Source organism: Crassostrea angulata, chromosome 3 (assembly GCF_025612915.1).
Source record: "Crassostrea angulata isolate pt1a10 chromosome 3, ASM2561291v2, whole genome shotgun sequence".
Classification (NCBI taxonomy): domain Eukaryota; kingdom Metazoa; phylum Mollusca; class Bivalvia; order Ostreida; family Ostreidae; genus Magallana; species Magallana angulata.
In genome coordinates, this window is record NC_069113.1 from 42,571,524 (window position 1) to 42,592,852 (window position 21,329).

The 21,329-nt window shown below is 34.2% G+C and overlaps 1 protein-coding gene and 4 non-coding genes across 7 annotated transcripts; all 5 read left to right on the plus strand.

Annotated features, from left to right (window-relative positions):
• The first annotated feature begins 5,027 nt into the window (after window positions 1-5,027).
• Window positions 5,028-15,111, plus strand: LOC128178476 (leucine-rich repeat-containing protein 74B-like). 3 transcript variants are annotated; one of them, XM_052845664.1, is made up of 16 exons: window positions 5,044-5,157; window positions 5,600-5,741; window positions 6,360-6,665; window positions 8,032-8,076; window positions 9,137-9,321; window positions 9,646-9,753; window positions 12,100-12,193; window positions 12,559-12,614; window positions 12,763-12,841; window positions 12,955-13,040; window positions 13,147-13,341; window positions 13,433-13,528; window positions 13,694-13,966; window positions 14,050-14,135; window positions 14,365-14,601; window positions 14,905-15,111. In XM_052845664.1, the coding sequence occupies exons 3-16, from the start codon at window positions 6,494-6,496 to the stop codon at window positions 14,978-14,980; spliced, it is 1,788 nt and encodes a 595-aa protein (XP_052701624.1). In that variant the 5' UTR covers window positions 5,044-5,157; window positions 5,600-5,741; window positions 6,360-6,493; the 3' UTR covers window positions 14,981-15,111. The 3 variants fall into 3 exon arrangements, with proteins under 3 accessions (XP_052701626.1, XP_052701624.1, XP_052701627.1); XM_052845666.1 differs by lacking the exon at window positions 5,600-5,741 and having other exon boundaries at window positions 5,028-5,157; XM_052845667.1 differs by lacking the exon at window positions 8,032-8,076.
• Window positions 15,112-15,350: 239 nt separating this feature from the next.
• Window positions 15,351-15,473, plus strand: Trnal-caa (transfer RNA leucine (anticodon CAA)). The gene is made up of 2 exons: window positions 15,351-15,388; window positions 15,428-15,473. It is a non-coding gene; the product is annotated as a tRNA-Leu (tRNA).
• A 1,882-nt stretch (window positions 15,474-17,355) lies between these two features.
• Trnal-caa (transfer RNA leucine (anticodon CAA)) lies at window positions 17,356-17,478 on the plus strand. The gene is made up of 2 exons: window positions 17,356-17,393; window positions 17,433-17,478. It is a non-coding gene; the product is annotated as a tRNA-Leu (tRNA).
• Window positions 17,479-19,131: 1,653 nt separating this feature from the next.
• Trnal-caa (transfer RNA leucine (anticodon CAA)) lies at window positions 19,132-19,254 on the plus strand. The gene is made up of 2 exons: window positions 19,132-19,169; window positions 19,209-19,254. It is a non-coding gene; the product is annotated as a tRNA-Leu (tRNA).
• A 1,744-nt stretch (window positions 19,255-20,998) lies between these two features.
• On the plus strand, window positions 20,999-21,121 carry Trnal-caa (transfer RNA leucine (anticodon CAA)). The gene is made up of 2 exons: window positions 20,999-21,036; window positions 21,076-21,121. It is a non-coding gene; the product is annotated as a tRNA-Leu (tRNA).
• Window positions 21,122-21,329: the final 208 nt, after the last annotated feature.

The window sequence follows — 21,329 nt, forward strand, 5'->3', positions numbered from 1 at the left end:
TCCAATATTATCTCCCTTGCTCTTGTATATGAAATCGGACGATTATCCGTTCTAAGTCTATAAGAATTAGACTTTTTACAAAAAGACACCGATCTAAACAAGTATTGAGAAGAATGCATGTCAGCATTTGACAATCTTAAGAACTTTTCTAAGATATTCACAGGACATGTGTCACAGAATGTTCTAGCTATACAAACTTTTTGACCAGTTTTATACACATCTGTCTTGCTTTTAACAATGTTAATTTCCACACAATTATTCTGTAAACATATATCTAAATAACGAATATTTACAATTTCTGAGAATCTCAGGAACCCAGCAAAACCTAAAAAACACATACACAACGTTCTCAAATTATACTAATTGTCATTCTTTCCAAATGTAGAAACCAGGGCCTTCAAATGTTCTGGCGTAATAGGTTCTTTTTTGGTCACAGGTTTTGATGTTTCTCTGATTGCCCCCTCCTTAATATTTTTGACGAGGATAGAATCACATGGGTCTACATAGCCTGCTAGGCTATGTGCCCAGCTAATAGCATGTGCAGCTGAATGAATTTTCCCCGATGATTTGTATTGCTTTGCCAAATGAATGATATACAATGCAACGTTGGTTTCCGAAGCAGGAAGAGGAGTAATCACAGGATTATAGCTGTTACACCATTTGCAAAAGGTGTTAAAAGCGTACCTGTATTGTTTTGCTGTGTTGTCAGCCTTGGATGTTATACAATATCGAGGTAGTTCTGATGCGAGTTCCTCAAGACGGCGATCTTTACTTTCGTTGTTAATGCCCATCCATCTGCCCACTTTAAATATATCTGAAAAATGTGTTTGTACAAACAGAACATCAATATCTTCATTTCAAATTACAATATTTGTGGTGTATCAGGACCTTCATCATCTGCAATACACCCTCTGATGTATCAGGACCATTATTCAACTGCAATACATCAACAGTTCGTATTCGCCACATATAAGCAAGAACCATAATTTAAAATAAGATGTACCAGGACCCATGTCATCTGCAATACACCTTCATTCATTTCAAATTAGTAGCATCCAATCGTACCACAAGTATTCCAGAACCGAAAAATATAGAACCAAATAAGCAGTTTTTGTTCTGACCTTGAATGATTATCTCCCTTGTATCTTTAAACAATAACACGTCTTTCACATAAGTCTTATAATATAAATTTTCATCAAATAACATTGGCCAAAAAACAGCAGACGGCCAGTTTGGTACTACAAGAACACCGTAGGCCTTACAATTTAGTAAATGTTTTATGGAAGAGACTATTAAATGAATGGGAGGAACTAGCCAATTATTCTCCCCCTCCCAATTTTTTGTAAAACAGTCTACAGCCTCTGATTCAGGATTCCAGAATTTGTTTTTGGGACAGTTGGTTTTCCAGTGTCCTGTGGAAAAACAGTTGAAGCACACGTCACTGGGCTGTGGTTGACGCCGTGCAGATTTGCCACGAAAGGGCTGTTGCTGGTATGTGAATGGCTGAAACGAAGTAGCAGAAGGCACAGAAGAACTAAGCTGGGCTGCCGAGCCTGCCGCCGCCGCTGGGGGAGTCTTGTAGGTGCCATATGGGTGAAAACGCCTGTTCTGCCCTTGTTTTTGTTGTCGGAGGGCGCGGTTTTCCGCACTTCGAATTTTCTTCTCGTCATCCGAGTTGTCCGCAATTTCTCTTGACTGGTATTCATTTACTGTTTTCCACCCGGCTGGAGAGGAATCGGCGATTCGAATATGTTTCTGGCGCGTTTTTTATTTTTTCCGCAAATCTCCTATGATAGTAACTGAGTCGCTATCTTTAGTGTCAAAAGCTCTTGTTTCTAGTTTATCTAGACCCTCGAAAATCTCGGCATTAAATTCGTACTGTGCACGATTCCCTTCAGATTTAATTTTCAAAATAGAATTTTCTTTTAATTTTTTAGTGATAGACTCCGACTGTTCTGCTTTGAGCTGACCTGATAAATTTTGAAATTGGGTCTGCAAAACGCCCGTGACGAGCTTCACCACATCAGCAATATCCAGTGGAGGATTTCCAGCAGCTTCTTTTTGAGTTTGGTTGGTTTCGCCTTTTTCTAATAAGGAAATTTCGTCGCCAGAGTCGTCCATGACAAAACGTGTCTTGACTGCACGAAAAAGAGCCTTCGAATGGCTTTACTAGTACACAATAACTTTCACGGTCATTCATAGCCCGTGCTATGAATACCAATATTGTCACCTGACTAGGTGACAATAATAACAACCAATAGATGTAAAGAATAAACAAACACTACCACGTGTTTAAGTAACATTAATAAATACATATATACAAGTAGATTGCATGCTTATTTTTTTTAAAACAGGTTGATAAATATTGTTTTCATGAATGGCCGGAACTAGAGAGGATTTTTTTAAAAACTGTTTTTCTAGAACTCTTTTTCGCTTCGCACAAATTGAATCAATTTATGCTTTAAAAATATATATATATTTGCAACATAATTTGCATGGTTAAGGTCACTGTCGAAACCCTTTGACCACCAAGACATCATATTATAAAAAAACAAAACAATTTTAATGAAAATATTATGGCGCTCATGTGATTGGCCAGATTTCTTTCACAAAAGTGTAAAGGAGCCAATCGGATTATAGCTTTAATAATTAATGAAGTCGAGAAAAAATTAATGAGTAGCTCCACCTTTAGTAAGCGTAAGCGAGATTGGCCGTCGATTTTCAACGATGGGTTATGATTAATTTTTAATTTTAATAAAAACATTTCATTCTTACTGTTGGCAATTAACACAGGTAGCTAAAAATATTACACTAGCAGCCATCTGTATAGGTCAAGGACCTAAATTCATAAATTGGAATGTTTTAGATTTGGTATTGATGCTTTTAGAACAACCTAAACAAGAGCTTGGACTTTGGGTAGTTGTGTCAAACAGCAATACAACGTACATGCAGATCTGTCTATTTCATTGTTGGTCACTAAGCCATGGCTCTTTGAAATCAGCGAGATTTGTATGGCTTCTGAGCTAAGACTATGCAATCTATGCATATTTCACTCAAAATTAGGGTCATTTTTAACCTGTTTTGATGCAAGAAAAAAATAATTACATCCTACCGAAAGTTCAATGTCTTGTTAAAATATCTCTTATTTAGAAATCATCGTTGAAAATTAATCGAGAAACAAAGCAATCAAATACTTTGATGCATTTAACAAAAGAAATGAAAGTATTGAAATAAATTCCAAATTCTCGCCAACGGAATAATTCAGTAGAAAAGTGAATTGAAAATTTTCTGAATAAAAATCAAAGTACTGGAAATAACGTTGGGAAGTGACAGCTAAAATGATTTGAATGAAAAACCGCTACCAGCTGCTTCAATGGAGGTTGTTACCGGTAAAACCCATTTTAAAGAAAATAGTTTGACATACGTATGTGTCATGTTGTAAATTTTGAATTTACTGTGTGGCAGTAAATACTACTTGTTGTCTGACTATTGCTTCCACTGTATTCCTGCTGAATTAATTTGTGTCAGAAAGCTGCCATCTTTATCAGGACTCCACAAACATATGTCATGTTGTAAATTTTGTTCTATTATAAATTGTGACAAAAATATCTGCAAAAATGGCAATATTCCAACCATATTTACACTTGATAATCACCTTAATCTTATTCGGGCTTAGCATATCACAATCAATTATCTTGTGGTTTTATTTAATGTATTTACGATATTATGTGGAAGTTTAAATCGTCTTATAAATAAAATATTGAGATACAGATGTACATGTAAGTCAGAAAACTTGATGAAATCAATTATGTTTTGACCCACCCCCCTCGGTGACAGACGGTTGGGGGATGAAATTTGTGGTCACTGTAAGTCAGAATTTCGGACATTGTAAGGACTAGTCTTACCTTGGACTGGTTAAATTTAACGAGGATTATAGATAGATTAGCAGGAATTTGTCATAATTCACGTGACCCTTACTAGATACCTTAACAGTTAATTCCTATGCATTTAAATAAGGCGCAGCCCCGGTGTGTATTTGATAGACAACATCTGTAGCCTCATATGACAGTATTGGAATAATTTATTGTAAAGCGTGGACCCAAAACAAAAAACAACCTTAGTTTAATATTACGGTTGATATTGTCGAGGTTCAATATACCTCAAAACGGGTGATATTAAAGGAAAACAACCAGTAACGTATTTTAAGATTGATAATAAGACCACAAGCATTGCAAGCCGAAATATAATAACTTAAAGGTTTTCAAACATTTCTAGAACAATTACATGTATTCATTGAGCCCTGTGTTCATTATCACGGTTAGAGAAGCAATGATAAAAAACCGCGTACACTTACTTACATTAAAGTAATCCATCAAATTCTTGCTGTATTTAACGCTTAAAATGACGTAAGAATGACTGGAAGCGGTTACTTGACAAGAGGTTAAAGATTATGGTGGACCAGCATGGATTATAGAATTAATCTTTCATGCAATCAAAGATTATAAAATAAAAGAATTTTCTATAGAAAGCTGACCATAAGAGCAGAAATTAGATGGATTATACCTGTATATTTTTTACAGAGCTCTTAGTCAAAGGTAGTTTCCAAAGGATATTTTATAAAAAGAGTAAACATATTTCATAATTTTTCCTTGAGTCATGGCAATGTTTCCATATTAATGGAATTTGTTTCAGGTTTGTTACAAATTCTATATGGGTTTAGTGGGAACCGTTGTAAATTACACACTATGGGCTTGAGTACTTCGCTTCTACTCATCTCATTAACGTTTTGTCACACGGGCCGAAAACCCGAATCAAGAAGAGTTGTTAGGAATTTGCTTTCCAATAATTATAATTGTGCTAGTGTTTATAGACTTGGGTGGAAAATACGATAATTATGTTCAATTACAGTTTGAAGAAAGAAGTACATTTCTATTATTATTCTCCCATGGTCGCTGCGAGCAGAAACTATTGACAAAGTTTAAAAGAAAATATTGATTTATTCTCTTAGGTGGGTCTTTGAAACATATATTTCCTTTCTTTAAGCTATAAAGGTATCCTTAAATCCCTGTGAAGTATTTTCAATACCCTCAGACACAGGTAGACAATACAAGAAAGATATGGAGCGGTCATTTTGGGATACATGTACCCCTGCCACAGGTAAGAATGGTTTCTTTTGTTGTTTTTTATTTTAAATTCTCTCGACGAAGTTTTGCGTATAGAACAATTTTACGTTTCGAGGTTTTCATGATCATTTATGAAACGTATTTAAACACAAGCTTTAGCAATGAAAAAATATTTTTCTAGAAAACAGATTTGATTGTAAGAATTCTTTGCAAATGTGACACGGTAAGCTCCACTTTTTGATAAAGCATGCTTCTCCATTTAGAGATTTACTTGGAACATTTTGATATTAAAAGTCATATCTGAATAGAAAGTGCGAAGTAATATAAATTTGTCAGCCGCTGACTTAATATTTCAGTCTTCTAATCTTTTAATAAAGATCAGTTGGACGCCCTGAGATAAGTAAACGGTTATCGGAAATTTAAATGGATAGGAAAGTTCCTCTAAAGAACAACTTCATTTACTCTTTTTTATTTAGCTGTTGAATGAACACCCGAACTGCCTTAATATTGAGCTACTTTTAAGGACTTTCATTTAAAAACTAACGAAAAAGTAAGGGATGATAAAGTTCTAGTTAACTTATGTGGAAAACTAACCATTCCAAGGATTAACTATTTGTGGTGAGTAAAAATACCAGAGAGAGAGAGAGAGAGAGAGAGAGAGAGAGAGAGAGAGAGATATTTTAAAGTATTGGAGAGAGGGGGGCTGAAATCAAATGAAATACATGTATGTACTCTCGTATATTCAACATTTACCTTGTGTTAATTTGTAAGATATATTATCAAATTGACTATTTTAAAAGACAAGCGTAAAATAGACCGGATTGTCACCTTAACAAGATACAGAAGGACTAAGTCAACAGTCATTATTCAGATACAAAAACTTCTTGGTTGCTCCCACTTCAGCATTTATCTCAGTAATACCACGTTCAAACAATGTATTAAACTGTCGGCCTCCTGTGATCGATTTATTTTGAAGAGAACAGATCGCCGTACGGGTTACTTTTTGGTGAATAAATGGCCCTTTTCTTATTGATTCCACGCTACTTTCTCTCATCGTTAACCCCCTATAGAGAACCAACGACAAACCCAGAAAGGAACTTGAAATTCTGATGCAATTACAAACCCGTTATATTTTCATCTGGAACCTGTCTAGTTAAACGCTTCGATAAATTGTTTAAACCCCCAATCGGAAATTAATATATGTTTTTCTGATCATATGAAAATCCATCTTTTCAGGTGCTCGACGAGTGACAAAGGTTTGAATGAAATCGCCATACATCCGAATGGATTATGTGTAAACATCGTAATCAAAGATAAATATAAAGACATCTCTGAAGAATTAAAACGACAAGCTATAGAGGTGTAGAATTATGATTTCGGAAACCAGTGCTGTAAAGGGTTATGAGAAAAGTGCCCCTGAAGTGGCGAAAGAAATGGAAGCAGAAATGAACGCCATAAAGCAAGTGACCGTAGCTAATAACCGGGCACCGGAAGTACATGTTCCGGAACCGGAAGACTACGACACGGATCTAGAGGAAGAGAGTAAGTGACTAATTGTTCTTTTCTATACGTACATGCATATGTCAGAAAAGGTTCACGTTTGTAGTATATATTTGTCTATGTATTTCATGATCTTAGACGAGAGTTGAGAATATTCAATTGATGCTTAATTATGCAATAACGTTAAGTTTTGTTTGCCTGTAAAAATGTGTTTATAGTTGAGAATCGAGGTTTACTTTTGTTACATGTACGAAAATTGTAAAGCAAGAGTTCTGTGCAAATAGAATTGACAAGTTGATTTAGTCTAAAGTACCAATGGATTCAGCTGAGCACTGCCGGTTTTGACTGTAAAGGAAGGGAACCACAATAGGCAAATCAATGTTTCTATTAGAAGAAAAACACACAATATCGGTACTAATTTAAACCCGCTAATTGGCAAAGTAATCGAGAACAAACCTAGTTGTTATCCAGTTCTCATGTCATTCTGCGGCCAACAAAAATTTCAATAGATAATTTTTTTTCCTTCAATACTGAAGTGATCAAAATTTTGTGCATGACGGGCTGCATTATATGGTAGACACATGAATTTAGACTGAATATTTAATTTTTCTCCCAATGTCCTCCTCTGATCGAGTTCGAATTTAATAATTTGAATATATTCTGTATAATCAGCAAAGGCATATTGAAAAAGGTGACGATTTTTGCAAGCATTTATAACTAATTTTTGCGTGTAGCTCATTACTTTTTAAAAGACGGTGAAAGATTTTTACCTGACTATTAATCTTTTAAATCTTTTGATAAGACTCAAGATATTTTTATTACGTAACTGTAAGTGCGATAAGTATTGAGTACATTACAGCAAAAAACTCCACAAGGACCTTTACCGTTTGACTTTACACAATTTTAAAGGAACGACAACAACACCTTTTAAAGACAAGATCTACATAGTTGACCCGTTTTGAAATATCATTCGATCAAAGAATTAGAGATATGTTGACACAGTTTTTCAATACATGTCTTAAAATACATCCCAGGTATATGTGATATTTAATTTTGGTCGGTAGTGAAATATGTCCTTCTCTTTGATATTTGTACACGGCTTCTTGTGGAGACGCTTTCGCGATTTTCCTTCATCGAAACGAGGCTAAAGTTGTCAGATAACCAGTTATAAAGTGATATTTCTTACATGGAGGACACTTGTAGCAAGTTGATGTCATAACATTTATCGACAAGCTTGTCTCGTAAGAAGACCCCTTAATGCAAATATATTTTCTTTAACACTTTCTTTCAGCGTACTGTCGCGAGTAGGGATATTTTAAATCTCAGAAAAAATACCTTGTTAGATAAGTTTGGCTATCAGATTTTTTAGGAGACAAAATCATTGACTATTTTGAGGTTCTAAACACAGGTAAATTAATTCGGGCCAGCCGAAAGAGCAAACAACCGAGACATGGTAATGATGGTGAAAGGTCATAGTTCAAAGGTCGTAGTTCACTTTTCATCCCATTTTTGGTATATCAGAATCATGGTGCTTTCCTAGCACTGGTGATTGTAGCACATGTATCTTTATAGAATTTCATAAAAAGATTTCATTGAATTCTTTTAAAATTTTATTGAACTTGTTGATATTTCCAGCATATTGTTTATCATCATCACAATAGTGGCATACTTTTTAAAGGGACTTGGACACGATTTGAGCTCAAAATTTCAAACTTTGTTTTTCCATTTTTAATGTTTAGAATGGTTAATATGGGTATTTTTAATGCTTTGTTAAAATTTGAAAGTCAGGTATTGAGTTATAAGCAAGATACGGAGTTTGGAATTCTTTGTTTTGTAAACAAAGCTCGAGCCCTGTTATTGTTTTATTGTTATAAATTTCAATCAAATGTTGCTTTCTTCTATTAATAATATATTTAATAAACACATTGCCTTGTTTCTTATGAGTTATTAAGTTAAAGAAATGGTAATTCTATACTTTACATTATTTGTAAAAAAATGTAAGACTCGAGCTTTGTTTACATAACAATGAATTGTTACCTCTGTATCTCTCTTATAACTTAAATTATAACATTAAAATTTTGGTCAATCATTCAAAATGTGCAAGTAAACCATTTTATATCTAAAAAATAAAAAATAAAATTTTGATCTAAAAGCGTGTCCAAGTCCCTTTATATATAATTATATTTATATTGTTTCATTTTTTTCATTCTTTTCAAACCATTTCAATATTCTTAAGCTTTTGGGAAAAAAAACAGACCATAGAAGATAGGTTTCTGGGTGTACTGTTGGCGATTTGGACTTGTATTGATTTTGTTGTCTTCTAAAACTGCAAACTACTAGAAAATTTTTCTAGCTGTATTCATTAGTAGGTGAAAGCAGAATATTCAATTTTATTTGAAGATTAAGAGATCAATTTATTTGTGTAATTTGCCGATTTATAATTCTTATAATTAAGGATGATTACAGCAAACAGTTGCAATATAATCTCACAAGCTATTGTTCTGACTAATTAGAATACCCTCGGTGTTATACGGTGCCAATGGAGGAACGTCCCCGAGTGATTTACATGAGAGCATGTCACAAATTTAACCTGACGCCATCTTCATCCTTCCTGAAAGGACTGACGTCAGGGGTCGTGAAATTGAACCACCAGAACCTGGGTCCAGATGGCGCTAGAACTGTTGCCCTTGGTCTTGTGGTAAACTACACATTGCATTTGATTAGCAGTTGAACATACTTGTAACTAGATGTAATTATTATAATCAAATAAGCAATTATCATATTTCCATAACATAATGTACTCGCCCCTCTCTTTCTCTTCCTGTTCTCTCTCTCTTCCTGCTCTCTCTCTCTCTCTTCCTGCTCTCTCTCTCTCTCTCTCTCTCTCTCTCTCTCTCTCTCTCTCTCTCTGCCTTTCTTCATCTCTTATACTTTTTTTATCCTTCTATTTCACACTCTTCACAAACACCGAGAACACGTAGGATATCTGTTGTCTGTACATTGTATATCTCCTTCCTTGTAGCTGTGTGAGACGGTCTCTGAACTCCACATGTCCAGCAACAACATTGGACAGAGCGGCATCAAGTACCTGATAGACATGCTCAGGGAGAACGAGAATATCTCAGTGCTGGTAACACCCCTATTGCCAATAGTCAATAGAACATCTCAGTGCTGGTAACACCCCTATTGTCAATAGTCAATAGAACGTCTCAGTGCTGGTAACACCACTATTGTCAATAGTCAATAGAACTTCTCAGTGCTGGTAACATCACTATTGTCAATAGTCAATAGAACATCTCAGTGCTGGTAACACCCCTATTGTCAATAGTCAATAGGACATCTCAGTGCTGGTAACACCATTAATGTCAGTAGTCAGTAGAATATCTCGTTGCTGGTAACACCACTGTTGCCAGTAGTCAACAGAACATCTCAGTGCTGTTGACACCATTATTACCAATAGTCAATAGAACATCTCAGTGCTGGTAACATCACTATTGTCAATAGACAATAGAACGTCTCAGTGCTGGTAACATCACTATTGTCAATAGTCAATAGAACGTCTCAGTGCTGGTAACATCACTATTGTCAATAGTCAATAGAACGTCTCAGTGCTGGTAACATCACTATTGTCAATAGTCAATAGAACGTCTCAGTGCTGGTAACATCACTATTGTCAATAGTCAATAGAACATCTCAGTGCTGGTAACACCACTATTGTCAATAGTCAATAGAACGTCTCAGTGCTGGTAACATCACTATTGTCAATAGTCAATAGAACATCTCAGTGCTGGTAACACCCCTATTGTCAATAGTCAATAGGACATCTCAGTGCTGGTAACACCATTATTGTCAGTAGTCAGTAGAATATCTCATTGCTGGTAACACCACTGTTGCCAGTAGTCAACAGAACATCTCAGTGCTGTTGACACCATTATTACCAATAGTCAATAGAACATCTCAGTGCTGGTAACATCACTATTGTCAATAGTCAATAAAACATCTCAGTGCTGGTAACATCACTATTGTCAATAGTCAATAGAATGTCTCAGTGCTGGTAACATCACTATTGTCAATAGTCAATAGAACGTCTCAGTGCTGGTAACATCACTATTGTCAATAGTCAATAGAACGTCTCAGTGCTGGTAACATCACTATTGTCAATAGTCAATAGAACATCTCAGTGCTGGTAACACCACTATTGTCAATAGTCAATAGAACGTCTCAGTGCTGATAACATCACTATTGTCAATAGTCAGTAGAACATCTCAGTGCTGGTAACATCACTATTGTCAATAGTAAATAGACTGTCTCAGTGCTGGTAACATCACTATTGTCAATAGTCTATAAAACGTCTCAGTGCTGGTAGCATCACTATTGTCAAAAGTCAATGGAACTTGATTTGTTTTTTATTGTTTTAAATTTGGATTTATTTAACTATTAAAAAAGCTGAAAAAGTAATTAGTTTGAATGAAATATTAAGAAATTCCAAACCAAAACCGTAAACACATTTGGAGATGAAGGAAGTCTATCTAAATTGCCCCGAAAACTGTACACCGGTCTTGCTATTTTGCATCCGATTTATTTCGTTTAAAAATTTTTTTTTCAATTACTGTAAACCAACGTTTATAAAGCAAAACAATTTTTTCTCAATTTCAAATCAAAATTGCAACAAAGAACTATATATGATAAGAGTTAAATTTGGCCCCCATAATTCGCCAATTTTTAAGTGTTTCGGGTACAATAAAATGTTAACTAATTTTTTAGAAGAGTTGATATAAAACATATTTTTCATCTATTTATTTGATTTATTTGCACTCACTGGTAGTATATGACGTCAGAAGTGTCGCCATTTCTATAATTCAATCAAAATTAGCCAAAAATTAGCATTTTTCTTATCTACTTATGAATGGGAAATATAGAGCGCATGCTTGAACAAGGAAAATATTTTTGTCACTTATTAGTCTTGGCTAGATACATCTCTGATTAAAATATTTTATTTGTTCAAGAATGCGCTCTATGTTTTCGGAAGGAAAAACTGCTTGAAAACAAGCTGTTTTACGCTAAAAATGCCAAAATGGCGGGAAAAGGTTGTCTTTACAATGTCATATTTCTAAATTGTGGGCACTTGAACCAAAATGAATATTATGTAAACATATCACATACATATCTGTACAAAGAAAACAAAGAATGATAGGAAAATGATGATGTTCATTTTAGGGGGCCATTTTAGGCCCTTATCATATATAGTCCTTTTCTCGATTGAAGTGTAAACCTACCAATTTGGTACACATATATCAGTATTTGCAGTGTTTCAAGATGTCCGCGAAAACAACGATCGAATATTTGTAGCATGCGAATATATACATGAGTTGGTTTATTAAGTGGCCTTCCAGCTTGACTGAAATATTTCAGAATGATGTTCTATCCAATAAACCTATTGCGATTTAAGCAGTGACAGGTTTGATTTTGTTTACAGAATTTGGCAGACAATGAGCTGCAGACGTACGGAGCCCAGCTGTTGTGTGAGGTGCTCAATGAAAACGACGCAATAATATCCCTCAATGTTTCAGGTAGTGATTAAAGATCGTGTGTACCTATAACCAGAGTACAAATCAAGTAAACACACCGACATAAATTATAATTCGGTATGAAAATATGACCGGGACAATTAAATGCAGGTTGAAATCGCAGCATGGGCCGAATATGATTGGAAATGTGAACTTAAAAATGACACTTGATATTAAACACTGCCGAATAATGAAATGGAATAAGTAATGCGCAAAATCAATAATTTTTATATAGATTAGGTTTATTGAACCGAATGATCAAGTGTCTCCGAAAAAAGCATATACTTGCATGTAATGCGAGTTAAATGGACTACGGCACTTCAATATATACACTACGTGTTCACAATGTCTTATTTATCTTTTTGCAGGGAACAATTTCAAACCTCAGGATGCACATTTATTTCACACAATGATGTCTTACTATGTATGTATAATAAATTCTATAAGCTGATTTCTTTTGCTTTTAATACCAAGTCTGATTTTCCCTCTTGCAATTGAATGTAAAATACGACCTTTGTGTATTACTGTTGCATAAATGACGTAATATAACTAACTAACAATCTTAATTTTAGAGATGTACATTAAAGGAATTAGACCTTTCTCACAATGATTTTGGAGAATATGGTGGTAAACTTATAGGCGAGGCTATTGGTAAGCACATTTGATCTGTAACGTGATTTTTCAAGAAAGACCTTTCGAATACACTCAGGTATATTCCATTCTATCAAAATTGAAATTTAACTTATGTTTTAACTTGATCGTAGGTAACAATGACACAATTGAAACACTAAACATCAGCTGGAATGGATTTGGCCCAAATGGAGCAAAGGCAATCGCTAAAGGACTAGAGGTATTCCGATTGCTTATTTTTATGTCTATCAAGAATATGACGCAAATTCTTAACAGACACCGTAATTTTTTTACATGATTGTAACAGATCTCATTTTTCTGTTCAGGAAAATTCTTGTCTGAAGGTTTTGGATGTATCATGGAACGGATTAGAAGACGTTGGGTCGGAGATGATTGCGTCAGCAATATCAGCTAATGACGTCATGGTTGATTTAAATATATCGGCCAATAGAATTGGAATGACAGGACTTGGGCTTGTTTTGAAGGCCTTATCTAGCAGTAAATCAATAAAATCATTAAATGTGAGCAGCTTTTTTGACAAAAATTTAAGTGCATGATATGTGAAAAGTTGTGCAGCTGTATGAGATCATTAATTTTTATCCTATCAAATAGGTGAGTCGAAATCCTATAACATTTGAAGGACCAGTTGTCGCCGTCCAAACAATATTGGAGCACCCAGAATGTGGTCTACAATCTATAGAATTCCGGGTAATTACCGAGAATGATAGTTATTTAGACCGTAACTAAGTTGTAAAAGGCAATTGCTTATAATCTAGAATGAAAACTACATCGAAAATCTATAAAATACATGTTTCGTTGACAAGAAAATAAGAATTTTGAGTTATCAAAACCTATGTTTTTAAACTTTTGTAGGACATGTGTGTTCCTCGACAGTTTCTACCGATCCTTGCAAAAATTAACGAATTCAAACCACAGTTCAAAGTCAAACATGGCGGCTACGTCATCGCCTCTGACATCCTTCATCACTCAATGGAGCAGAGAATGGAGACCGTGCTGAATGACCCCATGATGAGGTTACTGCAGTACGTCCATGAACGGAAACTCCGACTAGCCGACTTGTTCTTCCAGTTTGACACAGACAGGAGTATGACGATCAGTGAGGGGGAGTTCGTTGCTGGAATCAAGGTAGGGCAAAATCACGTGACTTTTCATTGTTGTGTTCTGGTGGAATTCGACATTAATTAAGGCTTTGTGTTAATATTTTGCAGAAAGCTGGGATTCCAATGAACGATGAACAAATCCAACAGCTCGTGGAAAAGTTAGACGTCGATGCTGATGGTGAAATCGATTTTGGGTAAAGTTTCCATCTTTTGAATGCATCTCTATCTGCAGACATATACATGTATACCTCTACGGGGAAATTCGGGTTGACAGACTCTAATTTTCCCGTAAAACTAAAAGCCTGCAACTAAAATGTTCTTGATATGGAAACGTGAATAAATAATAATTGAACAAGATATCAAAAATCCAGCTCAACGATAAACGTCTATAATTCTAATGATGAATTAATTTCTTAATTTTAGTGAATTGAAACTCGGCGAAAAGAAATACCTCAAGCGCATAGAAAAAATCGGCGCGGAACTGCCATTTGGACACAAGAAGTCAAACTCCCGACCCGCCTCTAAAATGTCAAATGCAAGATCCAGACCGGCATCAAATACGTCACGCCCGGCTTCACAAATGTCTGCCAGACCAATGTCTAACTCATCAAGAAAAACGGAGCGACCCAAAACAGTTCCAGACCACCTATTGCAACCAAGGTAGGTATAAGGGATGATTAAAGTATTACATGTGTATTATTATGCGTTTTGCGTATGAACTATGAATGCAATTACCAAAGCTGTCTCTCATATAAAAAAACAAGAAACATTAAACCTTCAAAGCCTTATTTTCAATTTTTTAAAATAAGTGATAAAATGTTACCCGATAACTCATAACACATTTCTGGTATTTTATGGATCGTGTATGGAGTGCATTGAATATAACTTTTCTGCCTGTGTCATTTGTTCTGAGTAATTAGATTTGCTCATGCATCTCCTTAAATACTATAAACGTACTTTCAGGACGAAGAGCGATTTAGCAGAGGAATTGAAGAAATTGACGGACAGCTCATCTTCTGAATCCGAGGGCGACACCTAGCGGATAACCGAGGAATAAATATGATATCTTTAATGTGCCAAAATCTTTCTACGCGAATTATTAAAACAATCACCTTTACTTCTTATCATGGCCGTACATAATGTATTCATTAAAATCCATTTGATATTGAACGTTGTTGGTTATATTGTTTCGTCCATGTTTATCTATGTAATTAATGCCTTACTCTTTGGCGTCAATAATGTTTGTCAAGACGGCAGGTTCGATCGTCTGTTTTCCTAAAAACTATAATTTTTTTGCAATACACAAGTGAAATCAATACATGTATATGAATAATGAATAATTCAAATTAAAAGTACGTGCTGCTTTTATTATTTAAAAAAAAACCGCACATATTAGTTTAAATTAGTCAGTCAGGATGGCCGAGCGGTCTAAGGCGCCAGACTCAAGAGAGATAAATCTTCATTCTTCTCTTGGAGAATGCGGGTGTTCTGGTCCACGAATGTGGGCGTGGGTTCGAATCCCACTTCTGACAGTTATTTTTTCTCACTTAAAAGACGTATGTCCATCTATAAATTCACACTTTCACTACTTCGTGACCCCGACCAAACATCGCTGTTGTTACAAATTATAGCTGAATCTGTGGAGAGTCATGCGGTCCATAAAATTCATTTTCATTTCGATTGATATTTAGATTTATGTAGAAATGTAATAATTTTTATACGAGAATTTACAAACTATTATGATAAAGGACTACATGCGGTAATATGTGTTCTCGTCTCCAAATTCAAAATTCTATGAAGAGCTTTAAAAATAGATGAGATAGTTGAAATCATATTGAAAATAAGTACATATATGTAAAAGGTTTCTCGCATTAACACCGGTGTGAGATCAGTTTGTCCACAGAAATACGCTTTAGATTACTAATTTTAATCATTTTTGTCTGCGATAACAAATACAAATGTAATAAAGAACTCCAGTCCACTATCCGACAACTGAGCCTCTGAAGGGTAGGGTTCCTGTCCTCAAACATCTGTGGTTAGAAATAGAGGGATACATGCTTGGTGGATGTAAATATGTATTAAAATTATTATACATTCTGACATTGTCAGTGTATAGCCCTGAAATGAAATTTCCATGATACGAACACAAATATATTAATTAAAAATTCCGTATAACAAATGTACATGGGAAATCATAACTTATGGATCTGGTTCTGGTGGAGATACCCAAGACTAGTCTTTCCCTTCGACGTATAATTATGATTCAGTCTATAGGAAAGCTAAAAGTGTTTCATGATGACCTTTATCTTTTATTCCTTGACTCCATATATAAACATGTACTTTTATGTACATGTAATTAGAATATTGATTTTAATATTTGCTTGATATTCGACAAACAGATTTTACAATGTATTATTAAAAATCATGTTGATGCCGGCATTTTAAATGTTCGTGACTTGGTTCATTCGTCGATTTTTGTTGTATTCAAATATAATTGCTTCATTGCTTGTAACTTTAAAAAACTCAAATTTTTACCAATAAAAAATCCTGGCATGGTGATCCGATACACTAATAATCACTCTAAAACCGAATGCGCATGCTTTTTTACTAGAGATACATGTATAGAAACACATTTTAAAAAATCCTTTCTAAAGACAACCAACATTTTTTTTTCCATTGTTACAATCTGAAATTTTAAGAAAGGACAAAGATAAAATTTAAGAGGGGCCGATGTTTTGTTTTAAAGGTGGTACGGGACACCTCCATGTTGTAACGTACTATTTATCGAATAAACAGTAAAGTAAAATCAAGTGTAATTTTATTTCCCGCAATTATTACCTAACAGTGTAGCGCATTGGGTTAGGGGGTTCATTACGAATCTGAGAGTCATGTTCGAATCCCGATCAGTATTTTAAATTTTAAACCTTTCCAAAAAATTTTAAAACGTATTTTTTGTGAAATGTTGTAAAATTTGAAAAATCTAAACCAGTGAAAGTATTTAAATTACAATGTAACATGTACGTGTACTTTTATCTAAATTAATATTGACAGATGTCCCATACAACCTAAAAGGTGTTTCTAGGGGGTGGGGGTGGCTCCTAGGCTACCCTATGTTGAAAATGAACCAGATAACCCAATATACGGTTAATATGCGATATAAAACTCTAGTGTTTAGGAAGCTTTGTATAATGAATCATTAAGGTACATGTAACTCTAGATAGATAGATTTTATTTGGTATGGTCTTAAACCAAATATTTTAGTCCTTTATTTGGTGACGATTAATCTTTTTGCCCGACTTATATTTTCTAAACACAGGTAACTTAAAAACTAAAATTCTGCGTATAAAAGTGAAGAAAAATATTGCAAAAATATGTCTCAATAATTTGACAATCAAAAAAAGCTTTCACAGCAATGTCAGGATGGCCGAGCGGTCTAAGGCGCCAGACTCAAGAGAGATAACTCTTCATTCTCCTATTAGAGAATGCGGGTGTTCTGGTCCACGAATGTGGGCGTGGGTTCGAATCCCACTTCTGACAACTATTTTCTCTTTTTCTTTTGATTATAAAAAGCACAAATGTACTCATACTTAGACGATAACAGTTATTATGCAATCATTCATTGCTCAAATTCTAAAAACTATTCTACTCAACCATTTTTACATGTATACTAATATAATGTCACATCGCATCTCATCTCTGGACAAATTGATGAAGGCTTTTAAAATATTTAAAAATATTAAGGACACATATATGCGGCGTACTAGTCTCACAGAAAAGTGTTCAAATGCATTGCTGGATTATTCGAGAACATAGATGGCCGATTGGTCTAAAGCGCCAGAACTAGAAACGATCAACTTGCGTCTCTGTCCGCTGACCGAGTTGGGGCTGATCTGGACCTCGTTTTACAAAAGAACTTACGACTTATGACAAAATATTGAATACTTATAAATCAGATATTAATCAATATAAAAAAAGATATAATTATAATTAATAGAATTCAAAATAAATAGAATTCAAAATATAGCTGTAAATTACTGGGTTTTTTGGTGTGTTTTTTTTTAATTTCATACATTAAAGCTTGTTCCATAATGTTGAAAATATCTATCTTGTACATGTACGACATTGTCGTAAGTTCTTTTGTTAAACGCAGCCCTGGTCCGTGGTTTGGAAAACCATATCTGATGGTTTCTAGTTCTATGACAGTAAAGGTTTCGGGCTTCTATTTAGCTGCAAAGAGTGACTATTGGTGAAAGGTATGTCTTCTAAAATATTAATTGAATGGAACATATTCAAAAGGATCAAAAGCAAGTCCGCACACCTAACGAGTTCTTCCCTTTTCTAAAATATGAAATCTACATGGAGTGAATATGGTCTTTTTAATCACAAAAAGAAAATTATATAATTGTTGTTGCTTCGTTTTCAACAAATTAACAAGTGAATATATCTTGTGTTTGTAATGATCAGAACAAGCCCTGATTTTAAACTCATATTGTACAAATATATATATATAGATCATATATATATGACGTGACTTCATACATGATCTGATTTCAAATATGTATATAAATAAGCTATTTTCGATGTCTTATATCATTTTTACAGTTATTAAACATTTTCATATTTTACAATTATTATTTTCATTTTTTTTTCTCGACTTGAGATAAGTATACGCCTTTACCCTACCTGAGATTGAAGAAGAGAAAACCCCTTTACATTATTTGTGCATGTACATATACATGTAATTACTGATAAATTTTGTATCGTACGTAGAAGAAAATCTGTGTTTCCTTTAATGCTATTTATCGATTTCTGATGTCTCAAAACCATCACACGACAAAAAAAAAATAAATAAACGGTGGTTAAATCCGTACTTTATCACACGAATTAAAATCTTAATTCGTTTTTCAAGGATTAGGAAATTGTGCGAAATAATTCGTACTTCAGTGCTATTCTTGACCGTCGATCATATTGTTGATATTTCTTTAAATATCACATAATAACTCCGATATCATATAAAGAATGAAATTAAAGCTTTATATGATACATGTAATTTTTAATGAAAAGAATATTGACGTAATAAATTATCATATATTGTCTTACAAACACTTTCTTTATCAGCAATATCACTCCTATGACTAATAAAATTAATTTTAAATCAAAAGAAGTAAATATTGTTTTTTATTGATATATGTCAGGATGGCCGAGCGGTCTAAGGTGCCAGACTCAAGAGAGATTACTCTTCGTTCTCCTATCGGAGAATGTGGGTGTTCTGGTCCACGAATGTGGGCGTGGGTTCGAATCCCACTTCTGACAAATAGCTTTTTTCTTCTTCATGTTCATCTTCACAAAAATAGCCACAACTTTTGTCCGGATTCGTGGTATGCGTGGGCTTTCCCGGAAAAGTACTGTCTACAAAATGATTTCTATTTGATTGTTGTGTCATAATTCATGTATTTCGCTGCCTCTAAAGTATCAACAGTTTTGATCAATCGGTATAAAATGTAATTAAAGTGCTGTCTACAAAATGATTTCTATTTGATTGTTGTGTCATGATTCATGTATTTTGCTGCCTCTAAAGTATCAACAGTTTTGATCAATTGGTGAAAAATGTAATTAAAGGGACTTGGACACGATTTGACTTAAAATTTTCAAATTTTATTTTCCATTTTCAATGTTTAAACTGATAAATATAGAAGTTTTTGATGCTATGTCAAAATTTGAAAGTCAAATATCAAGTTATAAGCAAGATAGAGTGGTCATAATTCTTTGTTTTGTAAACAAAGCTCGAATATAATCATTTTTTACACATGTGTTGTATTGGTGTAAGTTTAAATCAAATCTAAATTTGATTTTCTATTTTTACTTTTAAAAAAAATTCGAGTAATGTGAATTGCCTTGTTGTATATTTCATTAAGGTGACGAAAGTATATCGGATTATCCCCTCCCATTAACCATTTTCTATTCCCTTTAGTACAGAGGGAAAATAAACCATGATATTAAAAACAAATTAAGTGGTGCTTAAATTTTTTCACTCAACTACAATTTAGATAAACAATTACAGAGCAGTTTCATAAAATGTTGTAGATACCAGTAGGTCAGAGGCATGTCAAATTTCTATTCTACAGTAAAGACCGACTATCCATATGAAGTATGTTTTCTGTATATATATCATCAATGGAACCTAGATGGGGTAGAAATTATCTTTTCCACCACAAAAAATTCATAGAATTTGACGCATTCTGCTTTTTTCTCAATAATTTTTTTAAGTAAAACCCCTGATTCGAATCTAAATAATGTGCATTAATTTTGTAAGAAATAATTTTATATGAATCATGCAAGTGACGTTAGACATGACGCGGACGTGCCTCCCAAATATGGATAAGTTATGATATCCGCTTTATTCTATGTCATGGGGGGTGGGGGTGGAGGGGGATATGATCATTGCAATGTTTTTATTTTCTTTATTATTTGGCATGAGTTTAATTTACAGCAGTTTGCAGTATAACCCCTCCTACTACCTGAGACTGCTTGAGGAGAAAATTTCTTATATTACATGTACATATAATCGCTGATTAGAAATCTGCATTTTTAATGTCATTTTCGAAATGTCTTTTTTCTTTTGTAAATTTTCTCTCATTTCATATATTGTAAAAGCCTAGTACGGTTATTCTGAATGAAATGAATACATTTAGTTGGATAAATTATATTTTGATTTGACATGTATATCTTACAAATATGTACTCTACAACTCCCATGTCTGATAGGATTAACTCGAAATTTAAGGAGGCACTGGGTTGTTAAAAAATATTGTACTCGGATTATCATCTTAAACTTTTCAGATGAAATATGTTTGACAATAAAATAATATAAGTAAAGAAATAATCCAAATTATTTAGCTTGAAAATTTTAACATTTTTTATATCTCTAGAGCTCTTCGTCAAAAGAAAGTAAACATAACCTATAAATGGTGACGACCATACAGCTATATATCTTAATAAATGATATTGCAATTTATCACAATACACTGGATGATATAAATCAGGGTAGTAATACAACTGTCAGGATGGCCGAGCGGTCTAAGGCGCCAGACTCAAGAGAGATAACTCTTCGTTCTCCACTCGGAGAATGCGGGTGTTCTGGTCCACGAATGTGGGCGTGGGTTCGAATCCCACTTCTGACAACCGTTTTTAGTTGTTATTGGTCTGGATTCGTGGGCTGTCTTGATTTTACAGAGAAGTGCTGTCTTCGAAAAAGTTTTATTTGATTTCGGCCAAAATAATAAATACTAGTAATGCGATATATAATATTTTGCTGGCCCAAAAGCATTCAAAATTTACATCATTCAGTGTTATACATTACAAATCATTTAACCTGATGCGGTTTGCACG